We start from the raw sequence: 26,840 nt of genomic DNA on the forward strand, positions 1-26,840 counted from the left end.
GTTATTGGTGTATAAAACATGAATCCAGGGGCTGAAGTGATGGCTCAGCGGTTAAGAACACTGGTTGTTCTTGCAGAAGACCCGGGTTCGAATCCCAGCACCCACATGACAGCTAACAACTGTCCTTAATTCCAGTTCCAGGGGATCTGACGACCTCTTTTGTCCTCTGCGGGCATTGTGCAACACGGGTGCACTTATCTACATGCAGGCAATATATTCATACACATAAAATTAAAAAAATAAATAAAAATAAACCATGAATCCAGGGACCAGTCTTTAAGTTTCTTTAGCATGAGATAGCAGGTGAAGCAAAGGTCGCAGTGAGAATTAACTTTCTCTGGCAGAGCAGTTTTGAATGTTAAGGAACCAATTTTCTAGTTTTAGAAAATGACTTCAAAATTGATCCGCAATGATTTAGCTGAAATTTATTGGATATTGTAATTATAAATATTCATATTCTGAAAAGCAAATATCTTTAGAATATAGATGTCAGTAAGCATTTTGGCATTTCCTAAAGACAGATATTTTCATGTTTCCTCCCTTTTTGTAAGTCCTGTCAGCTAAAGTGCTGTAGTATTAAGCAACTTACCCAAGATCCTGCAGTCAGTAAGTGATATTTCTACACTAGGTAATCAGTACTGCATTCCACTTTCTGTTGTCATGTGTTATTTTTACTTCAAAAGATAATGACCATGAGAGTTTATCCTTTTAATTTTAGCTTTGCTGTGAGATTCCTTATAGGTATATTGGTTGACTTTTAAAAAAATTCGTTTTCTTAAGTCTTTTCTCAAATAGTTGGCTATCTCTGTGACTGCATTCCTTTTCATGATTCAGTGTCATATGTTCAGAGGCTTCAGTTAGACATGGGCTCAAGTCTTAGTTCTGTTAAACAGCTGTGAGGAAATTCTCAACAAGTTAACCTTTGTAAGCCCAACCTTTTTGTTTGTTTCACCAGTGAAATGAGAATAACAGTATTTATCTTGTAATCACAATTAGGATACTTATGCTAACATGTGTAAAGTTCTTTGGACAATAGTTAGCCTAAGTACTTAGTAATGGGGTAGCCCTCACTCACTGTTATGGGTCCAGCCTTTTGACATTGCAACATGACCTTGTCATTTACAAAGTTCATGCTGTAGAAGTGTGCAGTTGAGTCACACAACAAATACACATGTGCGTGTACACACACACACACACACACACAAATAAATCTTAGAATGTTTTAAGTAAATTAGTGATTTTGTGTTGGGCCATATTCATAGCTATCCTAGGGTGCATGTGCCCCACAGACTGCAGGATTTTTGTTGTTTCTATTTTTCATTTTTGAAAAAGGATCTTCTTGTAGCCCCAGGTGACCAGGAACTCATTTTATAGACCAGACTGGTCTTGATCTCACAGAGGTCTGTCTACCTCTGCTTCCCAAGTGCTGGAATTAAAGGTGTGCACCCCCATGCCTGGCTTCAGGCTGGAAGTTGTACATGCCTGTGAGTTCTTAGTTTATTATTGCTATTGTTATTCTGCAAACTTAGAGTGTCACAGTTTATTAGATTTTGTAAGAGCAAGAACACTGCAAAGATGAGCTTCAAATAACTCATGGAAATAAATTGTATTGAGTAGTATGTTTAACGTAATTCTGCTTCATTAGACTGGAAGAATTCTACTATAGTTTACACAGGAGAGTGGAAGTAGCAGAAGATGGAGAGTGAAGCTATAGAAATAATCTTGAGAAAAATACTATGTAGGAGTCCACCATGATCTTCCTGGTAGATATTTGATGTACTTATTGAACTGGATTAAGTTGATAATTTTAGGTCTTAAAGAGCTTAAATGAATATTCAGGCTCAAGTGAATATACTGGTAATTAAATAGATGTTTTAAAACTGTGTCAGGATTAGGAGTGTAGTTTAGAGGTAGAGTTTCTGCTTAATCCATGAGGCCTTTGCTTCCATCCTGGACTGCAATAAACAAATAAAAACTAACCTATATCTAAAAGGAGGTTCCATCTGCCAAACCTTGGGCATCTAGACAAAGGAAAGAGGAGACATTTGACCATATCCATGAAGCCAGTACTTTATTCATACTCATTGTGCTTTCTATATGCAATTACGTTGGATGCTGAGGAGGATTTTAAAAATATTTGTGTTGTGTATGTTGTGTGTGGAGTGTGCATACATGTCCATGGGGGCAGGGGAGGCCCGAGATTAATGTCAAGTGTCTTATCACGCCATCTTTTTTTATTATTTTTATGAGTATTTTGCCTGCATGTATGTAAATGTACCAGTGCCATGCAATGCTCACAGAGGCTAGAAGAGGGTGTTGGAAGTGGAGGATCCCCTGGAAATGGAGTTACAGACAGCTGTTAGCTACCACGTGGGTGCTGGGAACCAAACCTTGGTCCTCTGCAGGAGCATCCAGTGCTCTTTATCTCTAAGCCATCTTTCCAGCCCCCTGATCAATCGATCGATCTACCTATCTCTCTCTCTCTCTCTCTCTCTCTCTCTCTCTCTCTCTCTCCTTTCTTTCATTCATTATTTGAGTCAGGATCTCTCACTGAACCTAGTTCATTAATTTGACTGGGCCTGACTTGCTGATGAACTTCAGGGATCTGCCTGTCTCTGTCTCACAAAGCTGGGGTTTACAGGTATGAGCTGCCATGCCCATCTTTTTATGTGGGTTCTCGGGTCCCTGTGCTTGTATAGCAGGCACTTTACTGAATGAGCCATCTCTCCAGACTCCTAGGAAGATTTTCAAGACTAGTTTTTGTCTCATGTTGGTTACCTTTCTGAAATGAAAAATAAAATAAGAATAAAAGAATATGCCATGAAAACAAAATTTTAAGAGCTAAGTGGAAATTCAGAGGTGGAATTTCTAAATTGGAGGTCAAGAGAAGCTTTCTCTGGAGCTTGAGATGGAGAGATAGTCCAGAAATAGAAACTTAAAATGGGAGGATAGAGTAGGTAGTGGAGATGAGTTCTAAAAAGTGTTTTTTGCTGGGTGTGGCAGCATAATAGGCCTTTAATCCCAGCGCTCGGGAGGCAGAGGCAGGCAGATTCCTGTGAGTTCAAGGCTAGCCTGGTCTACATAGTGTGTTCCAGGTTATCTGGGGCTACAGGGAGATCCTATCTCAAAAAAGTCCAAAAAAAAAGTTTCTTACTGGCATATGTTAATTATACATAATAATGGGCTTTATTTTCATTCATGTATATAATGCATTTTGATCATGTTTATAGGAGCCTGGGCACTTTACTAGTGGCTATACCACTGAAGAAAATCCTCTCCCGAACCATTAACTGCTTATAAATCCTCACGAAGGGGTGGGGCCTCTTGAGTCCCTCCCCTTCTCCATGACTGGATGTTGACAGACCCCATCTTATGCAGGTTTTATGCAGGTAATCACAGCTGCTGTGAGTTCAAGATTGCAGTAGCCATGTCATGTCTGGAAGATAGTGTTCTATGGAACACTAGCTCCACCCTACCCTCTGGACTTATTTTACCCTCTCTTCTGCTGTCTCCTGAGCCTTGGAGAGGGTGATATAGATGTTCCCTTTGTGGTTGAGCATTCGGCACTCACTTATTCTCATCATTTTGGCCAGTTATGAGTCTCTACAGTTACTCTGCCTCCAGAAAAAAGGAACTCTGACCAAATGAGACAACAGCATTAATTTAAGGTTGTGAGAACAATTATTTAGAAGGCAGTTTAGTAGGCACATCATGTCCATTTAGCAAATCAAAGGCAGTAGCTTCCTCACCAGCATCTATGACTTTGCCAGCCGTGGGTTTTTGACCTGTACCAGGAGGCAACTTTTAAAAAGGCATGGGAATGGACATTTCAGAGCTTGTATGTAGAAATGTAATGGATCTGAGCTGGGTAAATCATAGAATGGGTAATGAGAGGAAATGATGAGTAAGTATGTGAGATGTGGTCAAGGAGAATAGTGTAGGGTGTAGCAGAGAGACAGGACAGAGAGAACCCCTGACAGAGTCAAGAAAGCCATGTGACAGACAGCATTAAGGAGGGATAAGAAAGTGGAAAAAATGAAGAGGGAGTAAGTTCAGAATGTGACCCCGGGGAAAACTTGGAGATGGGTAAATATTTTGGGGGAAGTTTTTTGAGCAAGGATGTTAGAGCAGAGGGATATTTTATAAAGGTCAAATCAGTGAGTGATGAATTGATGGAGCTAATGCCTTAGTCATACATTTTAAGAAGAAAGAGTCATTTGGAAAAAGAGTAGTAATTGGTATACTGAGTTTTAAGTCACAAAGGATTTTGGGGTAGAGATATAGAATTAACTTATTGGAAAAGATCTAGGTGATGTAGGAAATCAGTAGTAATAATTTGGTTGAGAGATAAGTGACTAGGATTAAAAAATGGCCAAGGATTCAACAAAGTAAAGGTTATTGTTGCTGACTTCATGAATGGCTATTATGCTGTTCCCCCAGTACCCAACACATCAAGCACTCTAATTTTAATTTTTAAAAATTTATTATTTTTATTTTGTGTGTATGCGTGTATTGCCTGAGTGCATAGGTAAGCACACCCATGTTGTGCAATGCTCTCGGAGGACAGAAGAGGCTGTCAGAACCCCTGGAACTGGAATTAAGACAGTTGTTAGCTGTCATGTGGGTGCTGGGATTCGAACTTGGATCTTCTGCAAGACAATCAGTGTTCTTAACTGCTGAGCCATCTCTCCAGCCCCAGCACTTTGTTTTAATATGAGTGTTTAACTTCTTTTTAAAAGTTTATAAAACTTTATTTTTATTTTATGTGGATAAGTGTTTTGCATGCATATATAAGTGCATCATGTGCATGCAGTGCCTGTGGAGATCAGGAGAGGGTGTTGGATCCCCTGAAACTGGAGTAAGAAACGGTTGTGAGCCACCACATAGGTGTTGGGAACAGAACCTGGATCCCCTGCAAGTGCAGAAAGTCTTTTAACTGCTGAGCCATACTTCCAGACCTGAGTTTTGGCTTCTTATAAACATGTTTAGGCATCACATAGACTAGTTTAAAGAATTCTCCTGTAGAAAAGATTTTAGGCACACTGAGAAACCATGCCCTTTGTAATTGTTAAACATGTCTCATTGAAGAAAGATTTGTCTAATAGAGGTTCTCTGAGTTTCCTATCAGCTCTGAAACAAAGGAGTAGTGATGCTGTTACTATAGATAATCAGCTCTAAGACCTCAGGCTTACTGTATTCTAGGCACAGTTCTAGGTGACTAACATGTTAGCTTATTAAATCCTCACAGCACTGAGATGAGGCACATGTGGTAAGTATTGTTCTCATTTGACAGAAGGAAACTGGCACTCTGTAGAGTGATTAAAAGACTTGGCTAGGGTCACATTGTGAGTGGCAAAATATTGATTTGAACCTATGTAATCTAACTCTAGAGTCTGCCATGATCCTTTATGTTTTACTATTTGTTGTACTTTCTGATTTTAGAGCCTTTGTTGCTATGGGGAGTTATATCAAATATGATGCTAAAGGATGTGATATAGAAAATATTAAATCTTAACTGGTTATAGCAGCAAGAATTGTGAAGCCTACATAGCTTGTACAGTTAGTTATAGCCCTGGCCCTGCCTTCACCCAGTTACCTCACAGAAGGAAAGGTTGTAGTTGTCAGTGATAGATAATGATTTATGTCAGTTCTTGTGACTCAGGCCATAAGTTTGCCACACCTTTTTAATTCTTCGAAGGAGCAAGCTCCAAGACACTTGAGATCACAAGTTGATTGTATCAGCCACATGCATTTAATTTTCTGTTAAATACTGTCGCTTCCCTGAGGACCAGAAGTTTCACATCCAGTATCACATTGGGTGGCAGCCGGCTTAGAAAGTACCTAAGACATTTACTGCCAGGTTTGGTCCCACTAAATCATCTAGTACATCCTGTAAGGTGCAGAGAGATGCTTTCTGAGAGTCAACAGCAGCTTTTCTGCATATAATCACAGGAGATGAGATACTGTGTAGGAAAGAGGCTCAACAATTGTAATCCCAAATTTGAGTCTATAGACTGTCTCTATAGTAGATGTTTTTGAGAATACCCTAATTCATGTGTTGACAATTCTAATGTTACTTGTATAGATTTCTTTTCTAGCAGGACTTTAGACCCCAATCTAAATAGGAATTTCTGTGAAACATGAGTGATCATTTCTTAAGTTACCAAGGTGTGGGCCACCATGCCTGGTAGTTTTTATTAATTTTTATTGCTGTTATAAAACACCATGACCAAAAGTAACTTATGGAAGAATTTACTTTGGCTTATGATCCATAATGGAGGGCATGGCAGCACACAGAGCAGGCAGCTGAGAGATCACACCATTAACCAAATGAAGAATACAAAGAGCAAACTAGAAGTGGAGCAAAGCTATGAACAGTGAAAACCACCCCTATGACATACTTCTCCAGCAAGGATACACCTCCTAAAGATTCTGTAACTTCTCCAAACAGTGCCACCAACTGGGGACCAAGTATTCAAATACATGAACTTATGGGGAACCTTTTTCACTGAAACCACCACATCTACTCTCTGTGGGTCCCACTTAATATATTATTAGTAAAGGAACATTTTTTGCCTCAGGTTTGTACGTGTGTGTGTGTGTGTTTGTGTGTTTTTGGTCTGTAAGTATGTAAGTATTGTAAGTGCAGGGTACAGATAAAAAATGGTCACTTTCTTGAAAGTGAGTTTGGTACACTGTGGAATGGAGGGCATATATACACATATGCAGCCTATGTAAAGGTCACACTCTAGTATGAAATAGAAAGATTGCCATACATTGCCATTTTCTTTGGTGGTACCTTTGGTGGTTCAAGTGACCAAATGAGTGTCAAAGATTGAAGTTTTGTTAAGGAAACAAGTTTAATAACAGTGGAAGTTTCCCCTCAAACTCTGGTGTTTTCAGACACCACTTAGGATGTGAAGCACCATCCTCCTTTCTCCTTTTGTTCAGCTCCTTGACCTTCTGTTGAACTCATCTTCCAGAGGGTCCATTAGTTTGTCTGATTTGGTGATGTCATGAATGACTTCTCTAAAGTACCTACTACTTCTTACTGGGATCACCCAGAGTTCAATTTTGTTACATAATGCCCATGTGATGATACTAATACTTATAGTAAAAAGTCTACAGTTCATATAGCTATTTGTACTTAGCTGAATTACTTTCAGAAGGCAAATAAATACTATAAGAGGGAAAAGCATTCCATTATCCTCTTTGCTGGTGTTAAGTAGTGCCACTTTGCATGAAAGAAGGAAACTGTCTTGGGAGCCCAGGATCTAAGAAGATAAAAGCTGTGTAATTTCATTTTGTAATTGGCACTAAAGCAAGTGACTACTTAGGTTTAAAGGGTAGTCAGTAGACTCTAAACCTTTAGGGGGAGAGTTACAATCTTGCTTTATTTGTCTGAAAGATGCCATAGGTCACCTGTCAAGCTAGACACAGAGGACAGGGCAATTAGAGCATTAGACTGGAGATGGTTCGATCTGAGGTAACTTATGGAAGAGTTGGAGAAGGAAACTAAACACATTTTCTTTTGCAGTTGCAGCTGTGATCCTCGGCTGTCTGTTGGCATTGAAGGGACCTGATGTTTTACGTTATTGGTATGTTATAGAAGGCTCTTTTTATCATCTTTTTGTTATAGTTATTTAGTTCCTTTTCGACTCTGTCCTCTTTCCCTTTGAAAAATGGAGCTAAAAATATTTGCACTTGTGCTAAATTGTACCTGCATAGAGTTGGCAGAGGAGTTCATTCATTTGGGAAATATTTATTGAGGAATTACAGTCTATGCCAAACACTGTTTACTCTAGAGTCAGAATTGAATAAGGCAAAAATCTGCCTTTAAGAAGTTCAGAACATGAAGGGAAGATGGTCAAGAAGGAAAAAGTTAATAGATACAGAAGTTTGAGGGAGGCCCAAGAGAAGGAACTCCTAGCTGTTGGAGCTCGGGAGGGCTTTTGCCACGTGGACAACAAAATGAAAATCTTTCAAATGGAGGGAACCACTTTTTTTTCCTGCTTCTGTAAGGAGCCAGCATAGGCAGAAAAGTGGTGGTATGTGTGTGGCGGCTTTGTATGTAGCTCATAGTATAGAAAGAACTGGTTAGCAGACTTTTTGTAAAAGATAAGAGAGTAAATACTTTCCCATTTTAAAAAGGATGCAGCCTTCTTATACTACTCAGCTCTGTCTGTGTGGTACAGAGGCAACCATAGACAGTCTGTATAGGAATGGGTGAAGCTATCCCAGCACAAGTAATTTACAGAAAATAAGCAGGGTTTAGGGTTTGACTATAGTTACTTACTGTTCTAGTTTGCCTTCAGTTGCCATGACAAAACATTCTGACCATATGGGAAGGAAAGATTTATTTGGCTTACATCTCCTGGGTCACAGTTCTTTAGGGAGCCCAAAGTAGGAACTCAGGGCAGGAACCTGGAGGCAGGAGCTGGAGCACAGGCCATGGAGGAATGCTGCTTACTTGCTTGTTCCCCTGGCCCCTGCTCACCCTGCTTTCTTATACAATACAGGACCACCTGCCCAGGGATGGCACCACCCACAGTGGGCTGGGCCCTCCCACATCACTCAACAATCAAGAAAATGCCCCACAGACATGATTACAGGCCAGTCCAATGGAGGCATTCCCCAATTGAGGCTTCCTCTACCCAGGTGTGTCAAGTTGACAACCAAAGCTATCCAGCACACTGACTCCTGGTCTAGAAGATTCCTGCTAGAAAAATCACCCACAGGGGTAGTGACCCAGTATAGTGTTTCTTTGACAGTCTTGCAAACTCACCTTGAGTCCCTTTAAGTTGGCAGTCTGTTCTCTAACAAGAAGCTATAGTGAGTAACTGGTAGGTGGTTTGTGTGTTCTCTTTTATGTAGGTGGAATCACAGTATCTGTGGTTGCATTCTTCTTCACAATTAAGTTCCTCTTTGAGCTTGCTGCACGTGTAGTCAGCTTTCTTCAAAATGAAGACCGTGAGCGCCGAGGGGACCGGACTATTTATGACTATGTGCGGGGAAATTACTTGGATCCCCGGTCCTGCAAAGTGTCCTGGGATTGGAAGGACCCCTATGAGGTGGGCCACAGCATGGCCTTCCGAGTGCATGTAAGGGAATGTTTCTGTCTCTGTGGTTTCTAAGTCATTTTCTTTCTAGAGACTAGTGCAGTCCTGGTTGTGCTGACTGGAATAACATTTTCTCTTGTTTTCCAGTCCCTCCCAGAACCTTGGGAATTGTTAATATCTGAAGAGGCATTAATTTACCTATGTTTTTTGTTTACTGGGTACATAGCTTTGACAAAATACAAAGTCTAATGTTTTCAAATAAGGAAAGTGCTAGCTGTGGTAGCACTTAGTCCCATCCTGATCTACATGGTGGAGTTCCAGGTCAGCCAGGGCTACATAGTGAGACCCTGTTACAAGAAAAGAAAAGTAGTACTGAGGCTGGAGTGGATTTGCACACCTATAATCTCAGCACTTCAGAGACAAATGCAGGAGGATCAGAACTTCAGGATCATCCTTGGCTACATAGGGAGTTTAATGCTATCCTGGGCTGTATAAGACTCTGTTTCTAAAAACCCGCACCAAACCCAAACAAACAAAAAACAAAAAGAAGAAGAAAGGAAAAAGAAACAAAAAAGAGAAGGTATGAGGTAGTATAGATCAGGAATTAGTAAAGTGTGGGCTAAAGGCCAAGCATCCCTACTTCCTGTTGGAACCCAGCCATATGCATTTGTCCTGTATTGACTCTGGCTCCTTTCTCACCTGTATAGTTAGGACAGTTGTGTATGGTTTACAAAGCCAACTGAATTTACTATCTGGCACTTGACGGAGAAACTTTGCAACCCATGAATCAGCTTCTTCACTAGGTAGCGTTAACTTTCGTATGTGAGCCTGAACCCCTCTGTCCTTGCCTGGTGCTCTCCTTCCCCTCGGTGCCAGTGGTCGATGCTGTGCTGTTGACTAACTGCCTTCACATTGGGTTAGCATTGAGAGTGAAATAGAGTGTGCTGGGAACACTGAGGAGGCAGTAAATGTTCAGAAACATCAAGTTCAAATTGATAACGTTCTTTATGTGGTGGTGTGTGCTATCCTATCCTGAGTTTTTCTTTGTTGTGCGTAGGGAATTTGCCTTTCTCTGTGTTTCTATGAGCAGAACTATAAGGAGCAGGTAGGCACTGGCATTTACCAGTGTGACCTTGGCCAGCTTCCTCTGTCCCACACTCTCTTGTCACATGGGAAGTGGTTTTCTCCCTCTGCTTACTAATAATGGGTGTTGGTCTTTTCTCACTGCAGTTATTCTATAAGAATGGGCAGCCTTTCCCCGCACATCGGCCTGTGGGACTGCGAGTTCACATCTCTCATGTTGAATTAGCAGTGGAAATTCCAGTGACCCAGGAAGTCCTTCAGGAGCCCAATTCCAACGTGGTAAAGGTGGCCTTCACTGTGCGCAAGGCTGGGCGTTATGAGATTACAGTGAAGCTTGGTGGATTAAATGTCGCCTATAGTCCCTACTACAAAATTTTTCAGCCTGGTAGGTTCTTTGTTCTTTCTTTCTTTCTCCTTCCCACACCCCTTCTTTGTGTGTTCTTTTCTTTTGGGGGTAGGGTATGATAGAATTGAATCCAGGGCCTTATGCTAAGCATATGCTCTATTCCTGAGCTTTTCTCCCAGTTCTTCCTTTTAAAAAAAAGAAAAGATACTTACTGAAATTTAATTTACATGCCATAAAATTCATCCATTTGATAATGTGATGGTGTTTTGAATTAATTGCCCTTCAAGTTTTGCCATAGTCAATTTTAGAACATTTTCATTATCTCAACAGGAAAACCCCAGACCTATTAGCTACTTTGTTACCAAACTCACTTCAGCCACTAGTCTTTGAACTTGTAAAATGTGTGACCTTTGTGACTGTAATGTAGTATAATATTTGCAAGGTTCTTCCATGCTGTATCATTAATTAATCCCTCATTTCTTTTGATTGCCAAGTACTATGCCACATAGTAATTGTCTTTTTTGTAAATTGTGGACTTTTGGGTTGTTTCTTCCCATGTCACGTCTTGACTACCGAAAGTAAGGCTGCTGTGAACATTTGTGTACAGATTGAAATTTTTTTCTATATTTATTTAAAATTTTTAAATTTTAATTGCTTTTCTTTGTATTTGTGGTGGAGTGTTGTACGGGTGTGGGTGATGCACATACGTGTCACAGTGTGCGTATGGAAGTCAGGACAACTTCTGGATTCAGGTCTCTCTTTCATCATGTGGGTTCTAGCGATTAAACTCAGGTTGTTAGGCTTCAGAGCAAGTGCCTTTACCTGCTGAGCCATCTTTCTAGCACTTTTGTACAGTTTTGTGTGGGCATGTGCTTTTATTTCTCTAGGAATAGAATTGCAGACTAATCAATGGAACAAGTTCTTAAGGACTAAGGGCACCAGAATAGAAAGAAGATAAATTCTTCTGATTTTTTTTTTTTTTTGGTCTTTTTGAAGCAAGGTTTCCCTGTAGCCCCAGCTGTCCTGGAACTCACTATGTAGACCAGGCTGGCCTTGAACTCACAGAGATCCGCTTGCCTCTGCCTCCCAAGTGCTGGGGCTACAGGCGTGTGCCACCATGCCTGACAATTCTTCTGATTTTTATAAAAACCTTTTTCAGTACAAACACCTTGGCCCAACCCAAATTCACCATTGCTGCCAATGCATACTTTACTTCACACCGATGAGTATCTGTCCACACTTAGTGCCTTTATCTCTGCTTTTCCCTCTCATGCCTTTACACCAGATAACAGATGCTCACTGGGACTGAGGTCCACAGCTGTAATCTCTGACTTTGGGCTCTGCAACATCAATGTTTAGTTAGTGTGTTGGAGACCTGTCTTCCCTATGTTCCCTTCCTGGTGTTTCTTTGAAGATAGATTTAGATATTGGCTATTTTGGTATCCACATAAATGATAGGACTTTGGCTAATAGGAAAACAAAGCCCCAAACCACATTTCTATACTTTTGTCATTTGAAGACTGTCATACAAGTAGAATATATAATAGGTAACCTCTTGGGATTGGCTGAATTGCCAGGAGATTCATCCAGAGTGTCAGGTATATGAAAACTGGTTCCTTTTTATTGGTACTATTCCATGAGATGAATATTTAACTACTCACCCATTGCAGGACATCCTGATTGCTTCCAGTTTTTAGGTATTATCAACAAAACTGCTGTTAACATTCATGTACTTTTTTTTTTTTTGGTATCTGAGCATGTTTTCATTTCTCTGGGATAAATGCTCCGGAATGTAATTGCCAAGTCATTTGATAGTTACATGCTTAGTATTTTTAATGTTTTTAAGAAAGGAATTGCCAAACTCTTTTCCAAAGTAGCTGTAGTGTGTGGATCCCACCAGCAGTGTATGCATGACCCACTTTCCTCTCATCATTGCCAGCCTAATAAATATGCATTATCTCACTGTGCTTTGGTTTGCATTTCCGAAATGGTTAATGATCTTGAACGTCTTTTCCATGTGTTTTGCTATCTGTGTATCCTCTTTGGTGAAATGTTTTTTACCCATTTTCTAATTAGAAATTTTTGGTTTTTCACTTGTTGAATTTTGAGAGTTTCTTTGTATAAATTCTGCATACTAGCCCTTTGCCTAATATTTAAAGTCTTGCTTTTCTTTTATCCTCTTAATAAGGTCTTCTACAATACAAAAACTTTGAATTTTGATGAAGTCTACTTTCATTCCTTTTTTTCTTTCATAATCATGCTTTTGGTGTTGAAGACCTCTGGCCTGAAGAATTTTTTCCTTTTTTTTTTTCCTAAAAGTTATATGGTTTCCTATTTTATGTTAAAGCCATGCTTTATTTTTAGTTGAATTTTATATATGAGACTTGGGCCGAGGTTCTTCTATTTTTTCTTGTAGATATCTGGTTGTTCTAGGACCATTTGTTAAAAAGGCTATCTTTCCTTTATTAAAAGAGCTTTTATACTTCTCTCAAAAATCAGCTGGGTATATTTGTGATGTTCTGTTTTAGTTCTCTGTTGTAACATTTGTTGATGTACCTGTTCCTGACCGGTACCAGAGTCTTGATTACTGTACCTGTTATAACAAGTCTTGAAAATGGTAAACTAGCCCTTCTCACTTTATTCTTTTTTCACATTGTTGTACCTAATTCCAGTTCCTTTACTTTTCCATACAGACTTTGGGATAGTGTCTAAATATATGAATATTTTCCTTTTAATAAAAATTGTGAGCTGGGCATGTTGGTACACGCCTTTAATCCCAGCATTGGGGAGGCAGAGTCAGACAGGAGGCAAGTGTGGTCTACATAGTGAGTTTCAGGTCAGCTGGCCAGTGTGGTCTACATAGTGAATTTCAGGTCAGTTGGGGCTACAGGAAGACCTTGTCTCAAAAAGACCAAAAAAGAAAAAGAATTGTGGCTGGACGTGGTGGCACAAGCCTTTAATCCCAGCACTTGGGAGGCAGAGGCAGGTAAATCTCTGTGAGATTGAAGACCCTGTCTCAAAAAGACCCCCCCCTCCAAAAAAAAAGAACCGGGGGAAGTTGACACTTGCTCTATGTTGAATTTTTTTTTTTACTCACAACTATGATCTAAGTCATTTATTTGGCTGGCCTACACCCATGCACTTATGGATAGCACTAATTGGACTCTGTGGGTTTAAAAACAAGGACATGAAGTTGGGAAGAGGGTGTGGTGGGAGGGGTTTGAGAGGAGTTGGGGGGAATAGGGGTGGATATAGTCAAAATACATTGTATGCATATATGAGATGCTTGAAGAATAAATCAAATATATGTTTTTAAAATCTTTTTGTTCACAGTGTTTTATAGTGCTCAACATACAGGCCTTGTAAATATTTTGTTAGATTTGTACTTCTGTCATTGTTTATTCCTGTTTATTATTATTGTATGTGTATACATATAAGTGTATGAGTACAGGTGTGCTCATATGATGGGTGTTTGTGTAGAGGTCAGAGGACACCTTGGGAGTTTTTTCTCTCCTTCTACTTTTACATGGGTTGTGGATCACCAGGTTGCCAGGTCACCAGGCTTATACAGTGCCTTACTGGCTAAACCATCTCATAGGCCCTCAGCACTTACCCTTAAGTGCACCCTCATAGGTGCACTGAGTGAGTTTAGCCCTGTATCTGTATTTCTCAGTTCTGTCTCCTTCCCTGTCTTTTCTCATTTTATTTGGTGCTGACAGAGGTTAAAAACTTATTAAAAGCAACAAAAACAGGCTAGGGAGATGGCTCAGCAGTTAAGAACACTGACAGTTCTTATAGAGGACCTTAGCTTCAGTTCCCAGCACTGATATGGCAGCTAACAACCATCTATAACCAGTTCCTGAGCATCCAACATCCACTTCTTACCTTAGGTATTGCATGTATGTGGTGCACGAAAAACACCCCTCCCCACACACAAACAAACAAGCAAACAAAGCTCTCAAAAACACATCAAAAAGCAACAACAAGAAACAAGTCCCTCTAGGCCTGGTGTGGTGGCCCATGCCTTTAGTCCCAGCACTGGGAGGCAGAGGCAGGCAGATTTCTGTGAGTTTAAGGCCAGCCTGGTCCACATAGTTCCAGGACAGCTGGGGCTATAGGGAGACCCTGTCTCAAAAAAAGACCTCCCCCCCAAAAGAAGTCCCCCAAGTTCATTTATATTAATCTATTTCCTGTTTGGTCTTTTCTTAATTATCCCTAGGAACCCTGCTGTCTGACTCACTAAGCAGATCTTGGCGCCTTGAAGAACACCTCTCTCGCCTCTCTAACCATTAGATTCCATTGTCTGTTCCAGGTATGGTGGTTCCTTCCAAAACCAAAATTGTGTGCCATTTTTCTACTCTTGTGTTGACCTGTGGGCAGCCACACACCCTTCAGATAGTGCCCCGGGATGAATATGACAACCCTACCAACAACTCAACATCCTTGAGAGATGAGCACAACTACAGTTTGTCCATTCATGAGGTAAGTGCCTCCTTTTTCCTGTGTGCTGGAATAGGCTCTTTCTGTTACCCTCACTCCTGATTCACTCCCAATTCTTGTTGCCTTCTCTCTGCCTCAGTGCTGTCATATCTATCTGATAGTACTTGTCCTGTTATTAACTGTGAGACTCGAGTAGAGGATAGATAGGAATGTTCTTTGTAAAAGTAAATTGCCTTTCAAATAGAGAAAATGGTACAAGTGGAATGATGCTTTGTTTCCTTCCTGTAGCTCGGCCCTCAAGAAGAAGAGAGTAGTAAAGTCTCATTTGAGACATCAGTGACCTCCAACAGGCAGACATGCCAGGTTTTCTTGCGGCTCACCCTGAATTCTCGTGGTTGCTTCCATGCCTGCATTTCATACCAGAATCAACCAATCAATAATGGCGAATTTGACATTATTGTCCTTAGTGGTGAGTTAAAAGCTGTGATTTGGTCCTTTCCCCCAACAACTTCTTCCTCTTGTGTCTACACTCCTGACCCACCCCACAAACTTTTGATATTTGAGGCTCATTTGCCTTACTGCCTTGTACGCTAAATGACTGTTACTAAGTTTGCCTTTGCCTGATCCCTATTTTGAACCTTATTCTTTGTCATACATCAGAGAATGAGAGGAATATTGTTGAACGCAATGTTTCTACGTCAGGAGTGAGCATTTACTTTGAGGCTTATCTTTATAATGCTAACAACTGTACCAGCACACCATGGCACCTTCCACCCATGCACATGAGCTCTTCCCAGCGCCGGCCTTCCACTGCTGTTGAAGAGGAAGATGAAGACTCACCCTCAGAATGCCACACACCTGAGAAGGTGAAGAAACCGAAGAAGGTCTACTGCTATGTGTCACCAAAGGTTGGAACCTCTATTCTTGCCTTAAAATTCCTCTGTCTGAGCCTGTAGATCATAAGCACTTAGTAACAGAAACCACAGAGTGGCAATCTGAGTGTCAGTAGGGCAAGATCATCTACATGTAGAGGTTCTGGGACTTGAAAGAGGCTTCTGAAGCTTGTGCCCCCTCTGCTGATGCAGCAGTTTGCTTCGTACTAGACCAGATCTCTGTCATAGCTTCTCTGTGTCTTGGCACTGTTGAACACCTGTACATACTGCCCTTTGAATGCTTCAGGAAAGTTTCCAAGGCATGGCTCCCAGAATCATTAAGAAGTCCTCACTAGGATAAAAGTCACTGTTGGCCCCTTGTGCTGTGTTGAAACAATTTGATCTTTCATTCTGTGATGTGTGAAAACATAATAAATGGTTGTCACTACCAGGTTTCAAGATTGTAAGAAAGAAATTTTGGCAGAGACAAGAAGGTGAATTTCCCAAGCCCTGAGCTCAGAGGCTCCTTGTGTTAAACACTTTCTTTTGACTATTTGTATTATCTTATTCATTCAGTCCTTAAAAAATGAGACTATTGGAACATTGTATTACACCCTTTAATCTCATACTCAAAATTGAGTACAAAGTCTCTTGTGCTTTATAACACTTTTCTATTACTGTATTAGTTACTTTTCTGTTGCTGTGATAGAAACACTGACCAAAGCAACTTATAGAAGGAAGAGTTTATTTGAGCTTATGGTTCCAGCGGGGCAAGAGTCCACATGGTGGGGAAGCATGGCAGCAGAGGTGGCTGGAAGAGGAGCGGAAGCTAGGCTCTACATCTTCAAGCAGACACAGGAAGCAAGAGAGCAACTCCAGATCTGGCAAGGCTTAAGAATTCTCTAAGCCCACCCCCAGTGATGTGTTTCCTCCAGGATAGCCACACCTTCTAAGACCTCCCAAAACAGCACCACCAACGGGGACAAAATGTCCAAATACTTGGAGCCTGTGGGGGACATTTTCATTCAAACCATCATATATATCATGTTCATTTAAAATCTAGCCTTCATGTGGACTAGGAGGGATGGCAGTGAGGGAGCTGAATGGGGGAAATGAAAGATCAGCACTGAATTAATCATTGTTAAGATTGGCAGTGGGTTTGTTACACTGTTTTCTCTTTTTTTGTACAAGTTAGAAGTTTTCTTTAATGAAAATTTAACTTTAATTGAAGGAAAAATTGTTGGGGATATAGTTCAGTGGTAGAATGCTACCCTAGCATGTTTGAGGGAGTCTCTAGGACTGAACAAAAGAAAAATGAATGACTTGCCACACAGTCACATAACAGATTTAAAAATAAATATTGCATTATTGTTTCCTCTTTTATAAAAGGCATAAGAGCCTTCTTAATCCTTACATGAGGTATTTTGGTAAACTTTTTGTGTGAGGTCCCTACTGCACCTCTCTCCAGCCCTCTCACACAGACTCATGCACACACAGCCTCTTCCTGTCTCCCCTTCCTTGGTAAGTTCTTAGTGCCATTCAAATAGGGAGAAGAGGCAGGCATAGTAGCTCACATCTGTAATCCTAGCACTCAGGAGGCTGAGGCAAGAGGATCACTGTGGATTCAAGGACAACCTGGGCTACACAGTGAGTTCCAGTACGCCTGGGCTTTGGAGTGAGATTTTGTCTCAGAACATAAAAACAAAACAACAACATCAATTAGGTAGAAAGCAGTGGATATGGGCTGCTGTTAGTTCCTATGTGGACTTGGAATGAGTCACTATGAGCAGCAGCAGGCAAGGCAGCAGTGGAGATCTTGGTTATTTCTAGGTGAAATGTCCTATACTCATAAAGTAAAACCTAATTCCAGATATTCTAAAATTACAGAGAGACTTAAGTGCTAAGATTTTGATGTATCATCCTGGTGTGGTGGTGCATGCCTATAATCCCAGCTCAGAGATTATGCCATAATCTTTTTGTTTGTTTGTTTTTTGAGACAGGGTTTTTCCTGTAGCCCCAGATTGCCTGGAAGTCACTATGTACAATGTACACCAGGCTAGTGTACCAGCCTCTCCTACCTCCTGCATCCTGGGATTAGAGGCCTCCATGCCTCCGTGCCTCCACACCCAGCTTTATTGGCCTTTTTAAAGACAGGATGGATATGTATTTTTTAGTACTGACTATCCTTTTGTTATCATGAAAAATGTAGATAAGAGACTCTGGTATTACTTACAGTACCCCAAACACGGCCTTTTTCTTTATCACTCGGTTCATTTTCTATTTTGGTTCTCCAGCAATTCTCAGTGAAGGAATTCTACCTGAAAATCATCCCCTGGCGTCTTTACACCTTCCGAGTATGCCCAGGAACAAAAGTAAGTAGAGCCTTCCTAGGTCTGCTTCATACTGAGCGACTTCAGCTCTGGATGCCTTAGCTTTTTCTTTTTCCTGAGAGGGTTTTGAGTGTTTCTGGAAGTTCTCCCTGTGTACACAGGATTTATTTCCTAGTAAAAAGTTATCTCATTAAATGGTATAAAGAATAAGTAAATCTTTCAAGGATGTGTGCCTACAGAGACGGGAATTTAATAACAGCTCAGAATACTTTATCGATATCTTTGTCTTCAGCACCAACTTCAAAGCTCATTCTTTCAGAAGAAATGTTCTCATGTATTAAAAATGCATGTGTGTGTGTGTGTGTGTGTACTTTTTTTTTTTCTGGGCTTTTAGAATCTAAACTTCTACCTAGAGGTTTGGATGTGTTGTTTATAAAAATCGCTTGGAATAATAATTTTTGCTCTTTTGTATATTCTTTCACCTTTCCTATATTTTATGTTGGAAGGTCTAGAGTGTGGCCTGTGATCCTTACTTAAAGGCATTTCTCTGTGACCTGGATAATTTCAATTAAAACTTGAATTAGGGGCCAGCAAGATAGCTCAGTGGGTAAAAGTGCTTGCTATGCAAACCCAATGACCTGACTTAATTCTCAGAACCCATGTAACAAGCTGAATGCAGCATGACACTTCTGTACTCACAGCACTCCTGTGGCAGGATGGGAGGCACGGACAGGAGCAGCTCGAGGGCTATCTAGCTTGGAGTATGCAGCAAGGCAGAACCAACTCCTGAAAGTTGTACACACAAACATATGTAGCCTGGGCATGCATCCACACACGCACACACAACAAAAAACAACCTTGAATTATAGAATGTTGAGATAGGGCTGGCAAGATAGCTCAGCAGGTAAAAGTACCTGCCAAGCCTGGTAACCTGAGTTCAGTCTACATGGTGGAAGGAAAGAACCAACTCTTCTCACTTCCATGTCTGTATTGTGTGTGGCACATGCATACCTACATATACACACAAAAAATAATTATTTTTAAGTTGAGATTAAAAGAAAAAAAAAACCAAGAATTGTACTCCTGATAGACACTTACTTAGAAAACAGAGGTTTACCTTGTTTTTGTTCTTTGTCCAGCAGAATAGGTATATGGAAAGTTTTTGTTGGAATTAACGGGTTTATAGGTTCAATTAGCTCCTTCTTTATTTCCTTTGCTAGTTTTCATACCTTGGCCCTGACCCTGTTCATAAGCTTCTCACCTTGGTGGTAGATGATGGCATTCAGCCTCCTGTGGAGCTCAGCTGCAAGGAGAGGAACATTCTGGCAGCCACTTTCATCCGTTCCCTACACAAGAACATTGGTAAGGGTGGGGAAGTAGCGAACCTAGTCCCCCTGCATCCCTGAGGTTGTAGAGCTGTGGGGAGGTACTCCACATGTGTCTGCTAATAAGGCTGTAATCATGATGGATCTTGGTGCTCCTCAGGAGGCTCTGAGACCTTTCAGGATAAGGTGAACTTTTTCCAGCGAGAGCTTCGGCAGGTACATATGAAGAAACCACATTCCAAAGTCACCCTGAAGGTCAGCAGACACGCCTTGTTGGAATCGGTATGTAAAGTTTCATCTTTCAGCAGATAGAATCTGTCAAAGTAAGGATCTCTTTAGTATTTGGTTATATCCTGCAGTTTGTTTGTATGAAATGTAAATTTCCCTTTCTAAATCTATCAGAGACTATTTGTTCTTCTCTTTATATATAGTTTTATTATACTTAGTGTGGAGCCATTGTGCTGGAGGCATGTAACTGAGGGGAGACTAGATGACACGTAGGCTTTCTGGTCTACACTGAGCTAGTTCCTGAACAGCCTCCAGTCTAGGGGAGTAGACACAGTGTTTAGAGAAGAAAGTTCTTGTTAATGAATCCCTGGAATAGAAGAGCTCTTGCTGGATTAAAAGGAAGTGATTTTTTTGTTGTCACTGTGGTCTGATGGAAATGGAACACCTGATGAGTGTCTGTCTCCACCACACAGACACTGGCATGGGTCTGACATTCCCCAAGAATGAGAAGGCTTGCTGCCTCTCCAGAAAATGTTTGTGGTGTTTGGCTCTGGTAGGTGTGACTGGAAACCCCCTTTCTCAGCCACACTCCCCATGTGGCATGGTTCCCTGTGTGGACCTTGCCTTGTGGATAAAGATGTCTAGTGGGTAGTGTATACTTTACTGAAAACCAAGACTTTTTGGTTTTCCTGTTTACAGTCATTATTTACTTGGGTCTTTAAGGAAAAAAACCTTCTTTTCTTTTCTGTGTTTGTTTTTTTTTTGAAACGGAATCTCCCTGTAGCTTCAGCTCGCCTGGAACTTGCTATGTAGACCAGGCTGGCCTTGAACTCACAGAGATCCACCTGCCTCTGCCTCCTGAGTGCTGGGGTTAAAGTGTGCACCACCATGCCTGCCTTAAAACCCTCTTTTTAAAAAAAATATTTTATTTATTATTTTTATTTTATGTGTATGAGTGTATTGCCTGCGTGTATGTGAGTGCACCTGTGTTGTGTAATGCTGTGGAGGTGAGAAGAGGGCTTCGGATTCCCCTGGAACTGGAGTTAAGGATGGTTCGTAGCCGCCATGTGGGTGCTGGGAATCGAACCTGGGTCCTCTGCAAGAGCAGTCAGCGCTCTTAACTGCTGAGTCATCTCTCCAGCCCAAAACCCTCTTTTCTATAAGAAGATTTTCAATAATAAAATGAAGATTGTCAAAAAAAAAAATCAACTTTCAGAATTCTATTTTTTTTTTTTTGAATTAAGATGAGGTTCCACTGTGTAGCCTTGGCTGGCCTAGAACTTGCTATGTAGATCAACCTGGCTTCAAACTCACAGACATCTGCCTGCCCCTGCCCCCCAAGTACTGTTATTCTAAATTTGATTTCAAATTTGATTTTTTTTTCCAGTGATAAAGTCTATGTATACCAGGCTGACCTTGAACTTACAAGCCCTTGTGCTTCAGCCTCCTGATTGCTGGGATCACAGGCGTGTGCTACCATGCTGAGATTTTTTTTTTTTTTTTTTTTTTTTTTTTTTGAGACAGGGTCTCCCTGTAGCCCTAGCTGGCCTGGAGACCAGGTTGGCCTCAAACTCACAGAGATCCGCCTGCCTCTGCCTCTGCCTCTGGAGTGCTGGGATTAAAGGTGTGCGCCACCACACCTAGAAATTTTTTTTTTAAACAAAACAAAACAGCTGGGTGTGGCGGTGCACACCTTTAATCCCAGCACTCGGGAGGCAGAGCAGATGGATCTCTGTGAGTTCAAGGCCATCCTGGTCTACATAGTGAGTTCCAGGACAGCTGGGGCTACAAGGAGACCCTGTCTCAAAAAGACCAAAAACAAAACAAAGCAAAACCAACAACCTTGAATTTTTCCTGGAGATATGTGCATTTAAATATGAGATATTATTAAAGGTTATCTGTGAACCATCTCCTCTACATGATAATTAGCTCAGTGGGCAATGGCAGTCTTCTTCAGCATCTAAGGGTACCAGCCAGCATTCTGACAGTTTCCCTCCTTTTGCTGCTTTTCAGTCTCTGAAGGCCACTCGGAATTTTTCCATCTCAGATTGGAGCAAGAATTTTGAAGTGGTCTTCCAGGATGAAGAAGGTCAGTTTTGAAATTTCATTTCCTCTTCTTAATTCTCCTTCCCTGCTCTCACCCTCTCATACACTCCATAAAATCCCCAAACCAATCCCCCCTCAACCTCCCAAAACAACCCAGCTTCTATGAGTCAGGAGAGAAAAGATAGTGTTGACTGGCCAGATGACATGGCAGAGCTTATAGCGCAGAGACACAAGGACTAGAGGGTGAGCTATTAATAGTTTGAACCAGAGGACAAAATAACCATTGCAGATTCAGGAGAAATGCCCATTTCCAGGGATCTCTGACCTATATTTCCATAGAATACCTTTAGTCCTACACAGGTGTGGGATTTCAAAAAAAATGTCTGCCATGTAGGTGAATAGTAGTGAAGAAACAGTAAGGTAGTGGAACAGAGGAGGTATGAGAATGGGAGATGATTGCTCAAGAAAAATAATAGGAGACTGGAAGGCAGCATCACTGTTAATTTTCATTATACCTTTTCAGCTTTGGACTGGGGAGGGCCTCGCCGGGAATGGTTTGAGCTAATCTGCAAAGCACTGTTTGATACCACCAGTCAGCTCTTCACCCGGTTCAGTGACAACAACCAAGCACTAGTGAGTGTGACTTACCCCTGGGTGGGTGGAAAATCACATTGAATATACAAGGATTATAAGTTATACAACTGACCTTTGAATATTGACCTTTGCATATTGTTCTTAATTTGCTGTTTATAATGAGCTAATGAAGTTGCTTCCTTCTTATTTGCTTTCATTATTTTATCTGTAAAATAGGAGAAAATACAGATAGTTGAATATTTGCCTAAGAACATTATAGTGCAATGGCTATTTTACTAATTTATAATAATTAAGCCACTTTCTAAAAAAGGGAGGGAGGGAGGGAAGGGAAGGGAAGGGGAAAGGGGAAAGGGAAAAGGAAAGGAAAGAGGAAAGGAAAGGAAAGAAGGAAGGAAGGGAAGGAAGGAAGGAAGGAAGGGAAGGAAGGAAGGACACACTTCAGCAGTTGATTTCTGTACCAGAGAGCGATGTTGAGAGTAGAGAATGAGACTGTAAATAAAAAATGTTCTAGTTTAGGGAAAAGCATCATATCATCTACTGTTTAACTTCTGAACTCAACCAGGGACCACAAACTAAGATTCCCTAGATAATAAAAGCCCATCCTGCCCTTTATCCTCCAGTCACTTTAAATTACTCAGTGGTAGGCTCTTTGATCCTCACAGTGAAAATTTTATTCCCTTGGTATGATATATGAGCTCATTACTGTAATAAATGCTTGAGATAATCAGCTTCTAAAGAGAAAAAATTATTTCAGCTCAGATGTTTAGAAGTTTCAGTTCATGGTTAGTTGACCTCATTGCTTTTGGACCTGTGGTAAGGCAGCACATCATAGTGACAGAGCATGACAAAATCACCTCACGGCTAGGGCATGAAAGAGAGGAAGAGACCAGGGCCCCACAGTTCTCTTCAAGAGCATGCCGCCCCTTCGTAACCTGAAACCTCCCTATAGCATCATGGACTGGGGATCAAACTTTTTTAACACATACACCTTTGGGGAATATTCTAGATCCAAATTGTACAGGACATTGAGGAGAGAGGGCCTTTCCAGAACTGAGACTGATGAGAAATGGTCCAAGGCCTTTCAATTTCTTTCTTTGTCAGGTACATCCTAACCCTAATCGTCCAGCTCACCTGCGCTTGAAGATGTATGAGTTTGCAGGGCGGCTGGTAGGCAAGTGTTTGTATGAATCCTCTCTAGGAGGAGCCTACAAGCAGTTGGTCCGTGCTCGTTTCACTCGTTCTTTCCTGGCCCAAATCATAGGACTACGGATGCATTACAAGGTAACATCTTAGGTGTATATTTCTACTAAGGCTGCCTTGCTCTTGGCTCTGGGATCTCTTACCTGGGCTGATTTTTTTTTTTTTAATTTTATTTTCTATTTTATGTGTATGAGTATAGTACTTGCATGTGTTTAAGTGCACCACATTTGTGCAGTGCCTGCAGAGGGCAGAAGAGGGTATCTGATCCCCTAAAACTGAAGTGATGGATGGTTCTTAGCTGCCATGTGGGTGCTGGGAATTGAACCTGGGTCCTCGTCCCCTGAAAGAATAGCAAGTATCCTTAACCACTCAGCCATCTCTCCAGCCCCGCTGAACTGATTATGTTTAAGGTTGAAGACATAATTAATTGACTCAAAGCAGTTAAAATTTCATTTCTGGTAAAAGAGTATTTATGTGCTTCTCTGTCTCTTTCTGTTTCCTCAGTACTTTGAAACAGATGACCCAGAATTCTTTAAATCCAAAGTTTGCTTTATCCTCAACAATGACATGAGTGAAATGGAGCTTGTCTTTGCAGAAGAGAAATATAATAAATCAGGTCAATTGGATAAGGTGAGAAAGAAGATCAGGGCTTATGGATTCCCAATCCCTGGCTCCCTCTAAAGTGGTTCTAATGGGGCTTTCTGCAGTGATGGAATCAAAATTTGCCCATTAAATACCCAAAATATATCTAATATGACTAGATACCTGAATTTCCCATTTTATCTTATTTTAGTTTACTTAAATGCCTTGTTTTTGCTTTTATTTTTCATCTTTTTGAGACAGGGTCTCCAAGTAGTCCCAGCTGGCCTAGAACTCACTCTATAGATCAGGCTGGCCTTGAACTCACAGAGATCTGCCTGCCTCTGCCTTGAGTGCTGGGAGTAAAGGCATGTACCACTACACCTGGCTAAAATGCCCATTTGTAACTAGTGGCTTCCTTGTTGAACCGTGCAAATTTAGAGCATTGTACCCCCCAAGTTTATTATCCTTTTGGGGGATGGTGAACTAAGTATTGAACCTGGCCATGCACACTGTCACTAAGCTGTACCTGAGCCTGAGTCTCAGTCCATCTGAGTGGAATAAAAGACATATGCCCCGTCTGTCACACCCATTCCTACTTTCCAGCTCAAAAAGAACAGAATGATAATGAAGGTTGTTGCATAGGCCAGTTTGGAAGGGATGGCAGTATCTGTATCAACAGTTAGCAGTTGTGATGTAGGTGACTCTTAGTTTAACACAATGACTATAATGCTAAAACTTTTTTTTTTTTTTTTTTTGAGACAGGGTCTTACTGTATATCCCTGACTGGCCTGGAACTTGCTATGTAGACCAGGCTGGCCTAAAACTCACAGAGCTCTGCCTGCCTCTGTCTCCTGAATGCTGGGATCAAAGGCATGCATCACCCCAGTGTATAGCAAAACTTTTTATGAGGAAATTACTAGTCAGAAATAGTTTTGTTGCAAATGTGGTTTGTTACATTATAAAGTTAATATCAAATAATAATGAAGCTAAAGTCATAATAATAATACAGAATTAAAAGCAAAGTAACAATGACTGAAAAGTTGTGGTACTGGTATTCTGAAAGTTATAGGAATGCCAGTTTGTCTGTCTTTGTGCTCATGGCATCTGTACCTATCTTCCTGAGCTGGCATAACAAAGCGGCTAGATTAAGTTACAGTCCTCAGGCCCTAGGGATGGCATATTAGGAACAGCATGTTATTCCCCAGCAGGAATTCTCAGTTGATTAAGAATACAGAACTTTTTTTCAACTATGGATATTATATTTCTAGTATAATTTTGAGTGTTTTATATGGAAACGCATTTCTACCTAATAACCTAAGAAATGTTACTAAAATTTAATGTTCACATTAATGCAATTCAAATGAGCCAGCATGTTGTCAACAAGACCTTACATCTAATCTTGTAACTGATGAAGGCTTTCATTCATTTATAGAGACAGCTGTGGTTACTAGACAAATTTTCTAGGGTAATGGTTTAAATTTTTTTAAATTTATTTTTATTTTATGTGTATGAGTGTTTTTCCTGCACATGTATAAGTACATTAATGTGTGTGATGCCCACAGAGGCCAGAAGAGGGCATCAGCTCCCCTGGAACTAGAATTAGGGCTAGTTGTTAGCCACCATGTAGGTGTTGGGAACTGAACCTGGGTCCTCTGCAAAAGCAATCAATGCCATTAACCCCTGAGCCCAGCCTCCCAGAGTGACGGTTTTAAATTACTTGGGGCTTCCTTACATGCCCCTTAATGGTTGTTTAAAGCTATTTGAGAATCATATAGCTTGTTCAGCTTTTCTTTGCAAATATGTGGGAGACAAATAGTTAATTGACTGAAATTCTGTGGCAAATTAGTATCAGGGCTAGGGTTGGAAGCCAAATATCTAAGCCTCAAACCATTGCCATTTCCACTGATTAACTTTGGAGATAGAAGAATGTGTAGGAACAGATGTTTCCATATTAGAATCTGGAGACATAAAAGAACTTCTTTGAGAAAAGGTCATGAGTGGTTTAATTTTGGGTGTTAGATTGAAACATTGCTGACAAGAAACCATAGCATCTTCCTGTTGTGTCACCACTGCTGCGTCTGAGAAGACCTTGATTAATACACCCTTAGAGATAATAGCTGGTGGAGTATGGCAACAGTGCTGTGAGCCCTGAGGACCAGTAATGAAAGATAAAAGCAAGTGTGTTACAAAGCCAAATGCAGAGCAGAAGCTTATGGCTGACACTGAGGGAGTCCAGTTATGCTGCTTGTAGAACATTTCAGGCAGATACATCTTAATCATCCATCCACAGTGTCTCCTTTGTCTTTTGCCTCCTGTTTCAGGTTGTAGAACTAATGACAGGTGGAGCTCAAACCCCAGTTACAAATGCAAATAAAATCTTCTATTTAAACTTGCTAGCCCAGTATCGGCTGGCCAGTCAAGTGAAAGAGGAGGTGGAACATTTCCTAAAAGGTAGGATCCTGTCTCCTTGTGGCTTAAAATGTCTGTGTCATGGTTGCAGGTATGGCTTTAACTTGGTTACTTTGTTTCAGGCTTGAATGAGTTGGTTCCTGAGAATCTTTTGGCTATTTTTGATGAAAATGAGCTTGAGGTAAGTGCTTATTATTCAAACCCCTGCTCTGTTTTGTTTTGTTTCATTTATTTGGGGAAGGGAGGGCACACATGCGCTGTGGCACACAAGTGAAGATCAGAGGGCAACTTGCAGAGTCAGTTCTCGCCTATCATGTGGGTCCTGA

The 26,840-nt window shown here is 40.9% G+C and overlaps 1 protein-coding gene across 2 annotated transcripts in view; it reads left to right on the top strand.

Annotated features, from left to right (window-relative positions):
- Positions 1 to 26,840, top strand: part of Arel1 (apoptosis resistant E3 ubiquitin protein ligase 1) — a 58,885-nt gene that overhangs the window by 26,025 nt on the left and 6,020 nt on the right. The window contains exons 3-17 of one of the 2 annotated variants that reach the window (XM_008849737.2): positions 7,538 to 7,598; positions 8,875 to 9,101; positions 10,290 to 10,527; positions 14,801 to 14,970; positions 15,217 to 15,397; positions 15,589 to 15,836; positions 18,095 to 18,172; positions 19,351 to 19,492; positions 19,616 to 19,737; positions 21,697 to 21,772; positions 22,253 to 22,362; positions 23,425 to 23,604; positions 24,028 to 24,153; positions 26,427 to 26,556; positions 26,637 to 26,695. In XM_008849737.2, the coding sequence (XP_008847959.1) occupies positions 7,583 to 7,598; positions 8,875 to 9,101; positions 10,290 to 10,527; positions 14,801 to 14,970; positions 15,217 to 15,397; positions 15,589 to 15,836; positions 18,095 to 18,172; positions 19,351 to 19,492; positions 19,616 to 19,737; positions 21,697 to 21,772; positions 22,253 to 22,362; positions 23,425 to 23,604; positions 24,028 to 24,153; positions 26,427 to 26,556; positions 26,637 to 26,695 (2,103 nt within the window). In that variant the 5' untranslated portion in view covers positions 7,538 to 7,582. The remainder of the gene's footprint in view (positions 1 to 7,537; positions 7,599 to 8,874; positions 9,102 to 10,289; positions 10,528 to 14,800; positions 14,971 to 15,216; positions 15,398 to 15,588; positions 15,837 to 18,094; positions 18,173 to 19,350; positions 19,493 to 19,615; positions 19,738 to 21,696; positions 21,773 to 22,252; positions 22,363 to 23,424; positions 23,605 to 24,027; positions 24,154 to 26,426; positions 26,557 to 26,636; positions 26,696 to 26,840) is intronic. The other variant, XM_008849738.3, reaches the window with a different exon arrangement.

This window comes from Nannospalax galili, unplaced genomic scaffold, assembly GCF_000622305.1.
Source record: "Nannospalax galili isolate Female #2095 unplaced genomic scaffold, S.galili_v1.0 scaffold24, whole genome shotgun sequence".
Classification (NCBI taxonomy): Eukaryota; Metazoa; Chordata; class Mammalia; order Rodentia; family Spalacidae; genus Nannospalax; species Nannospalax galili.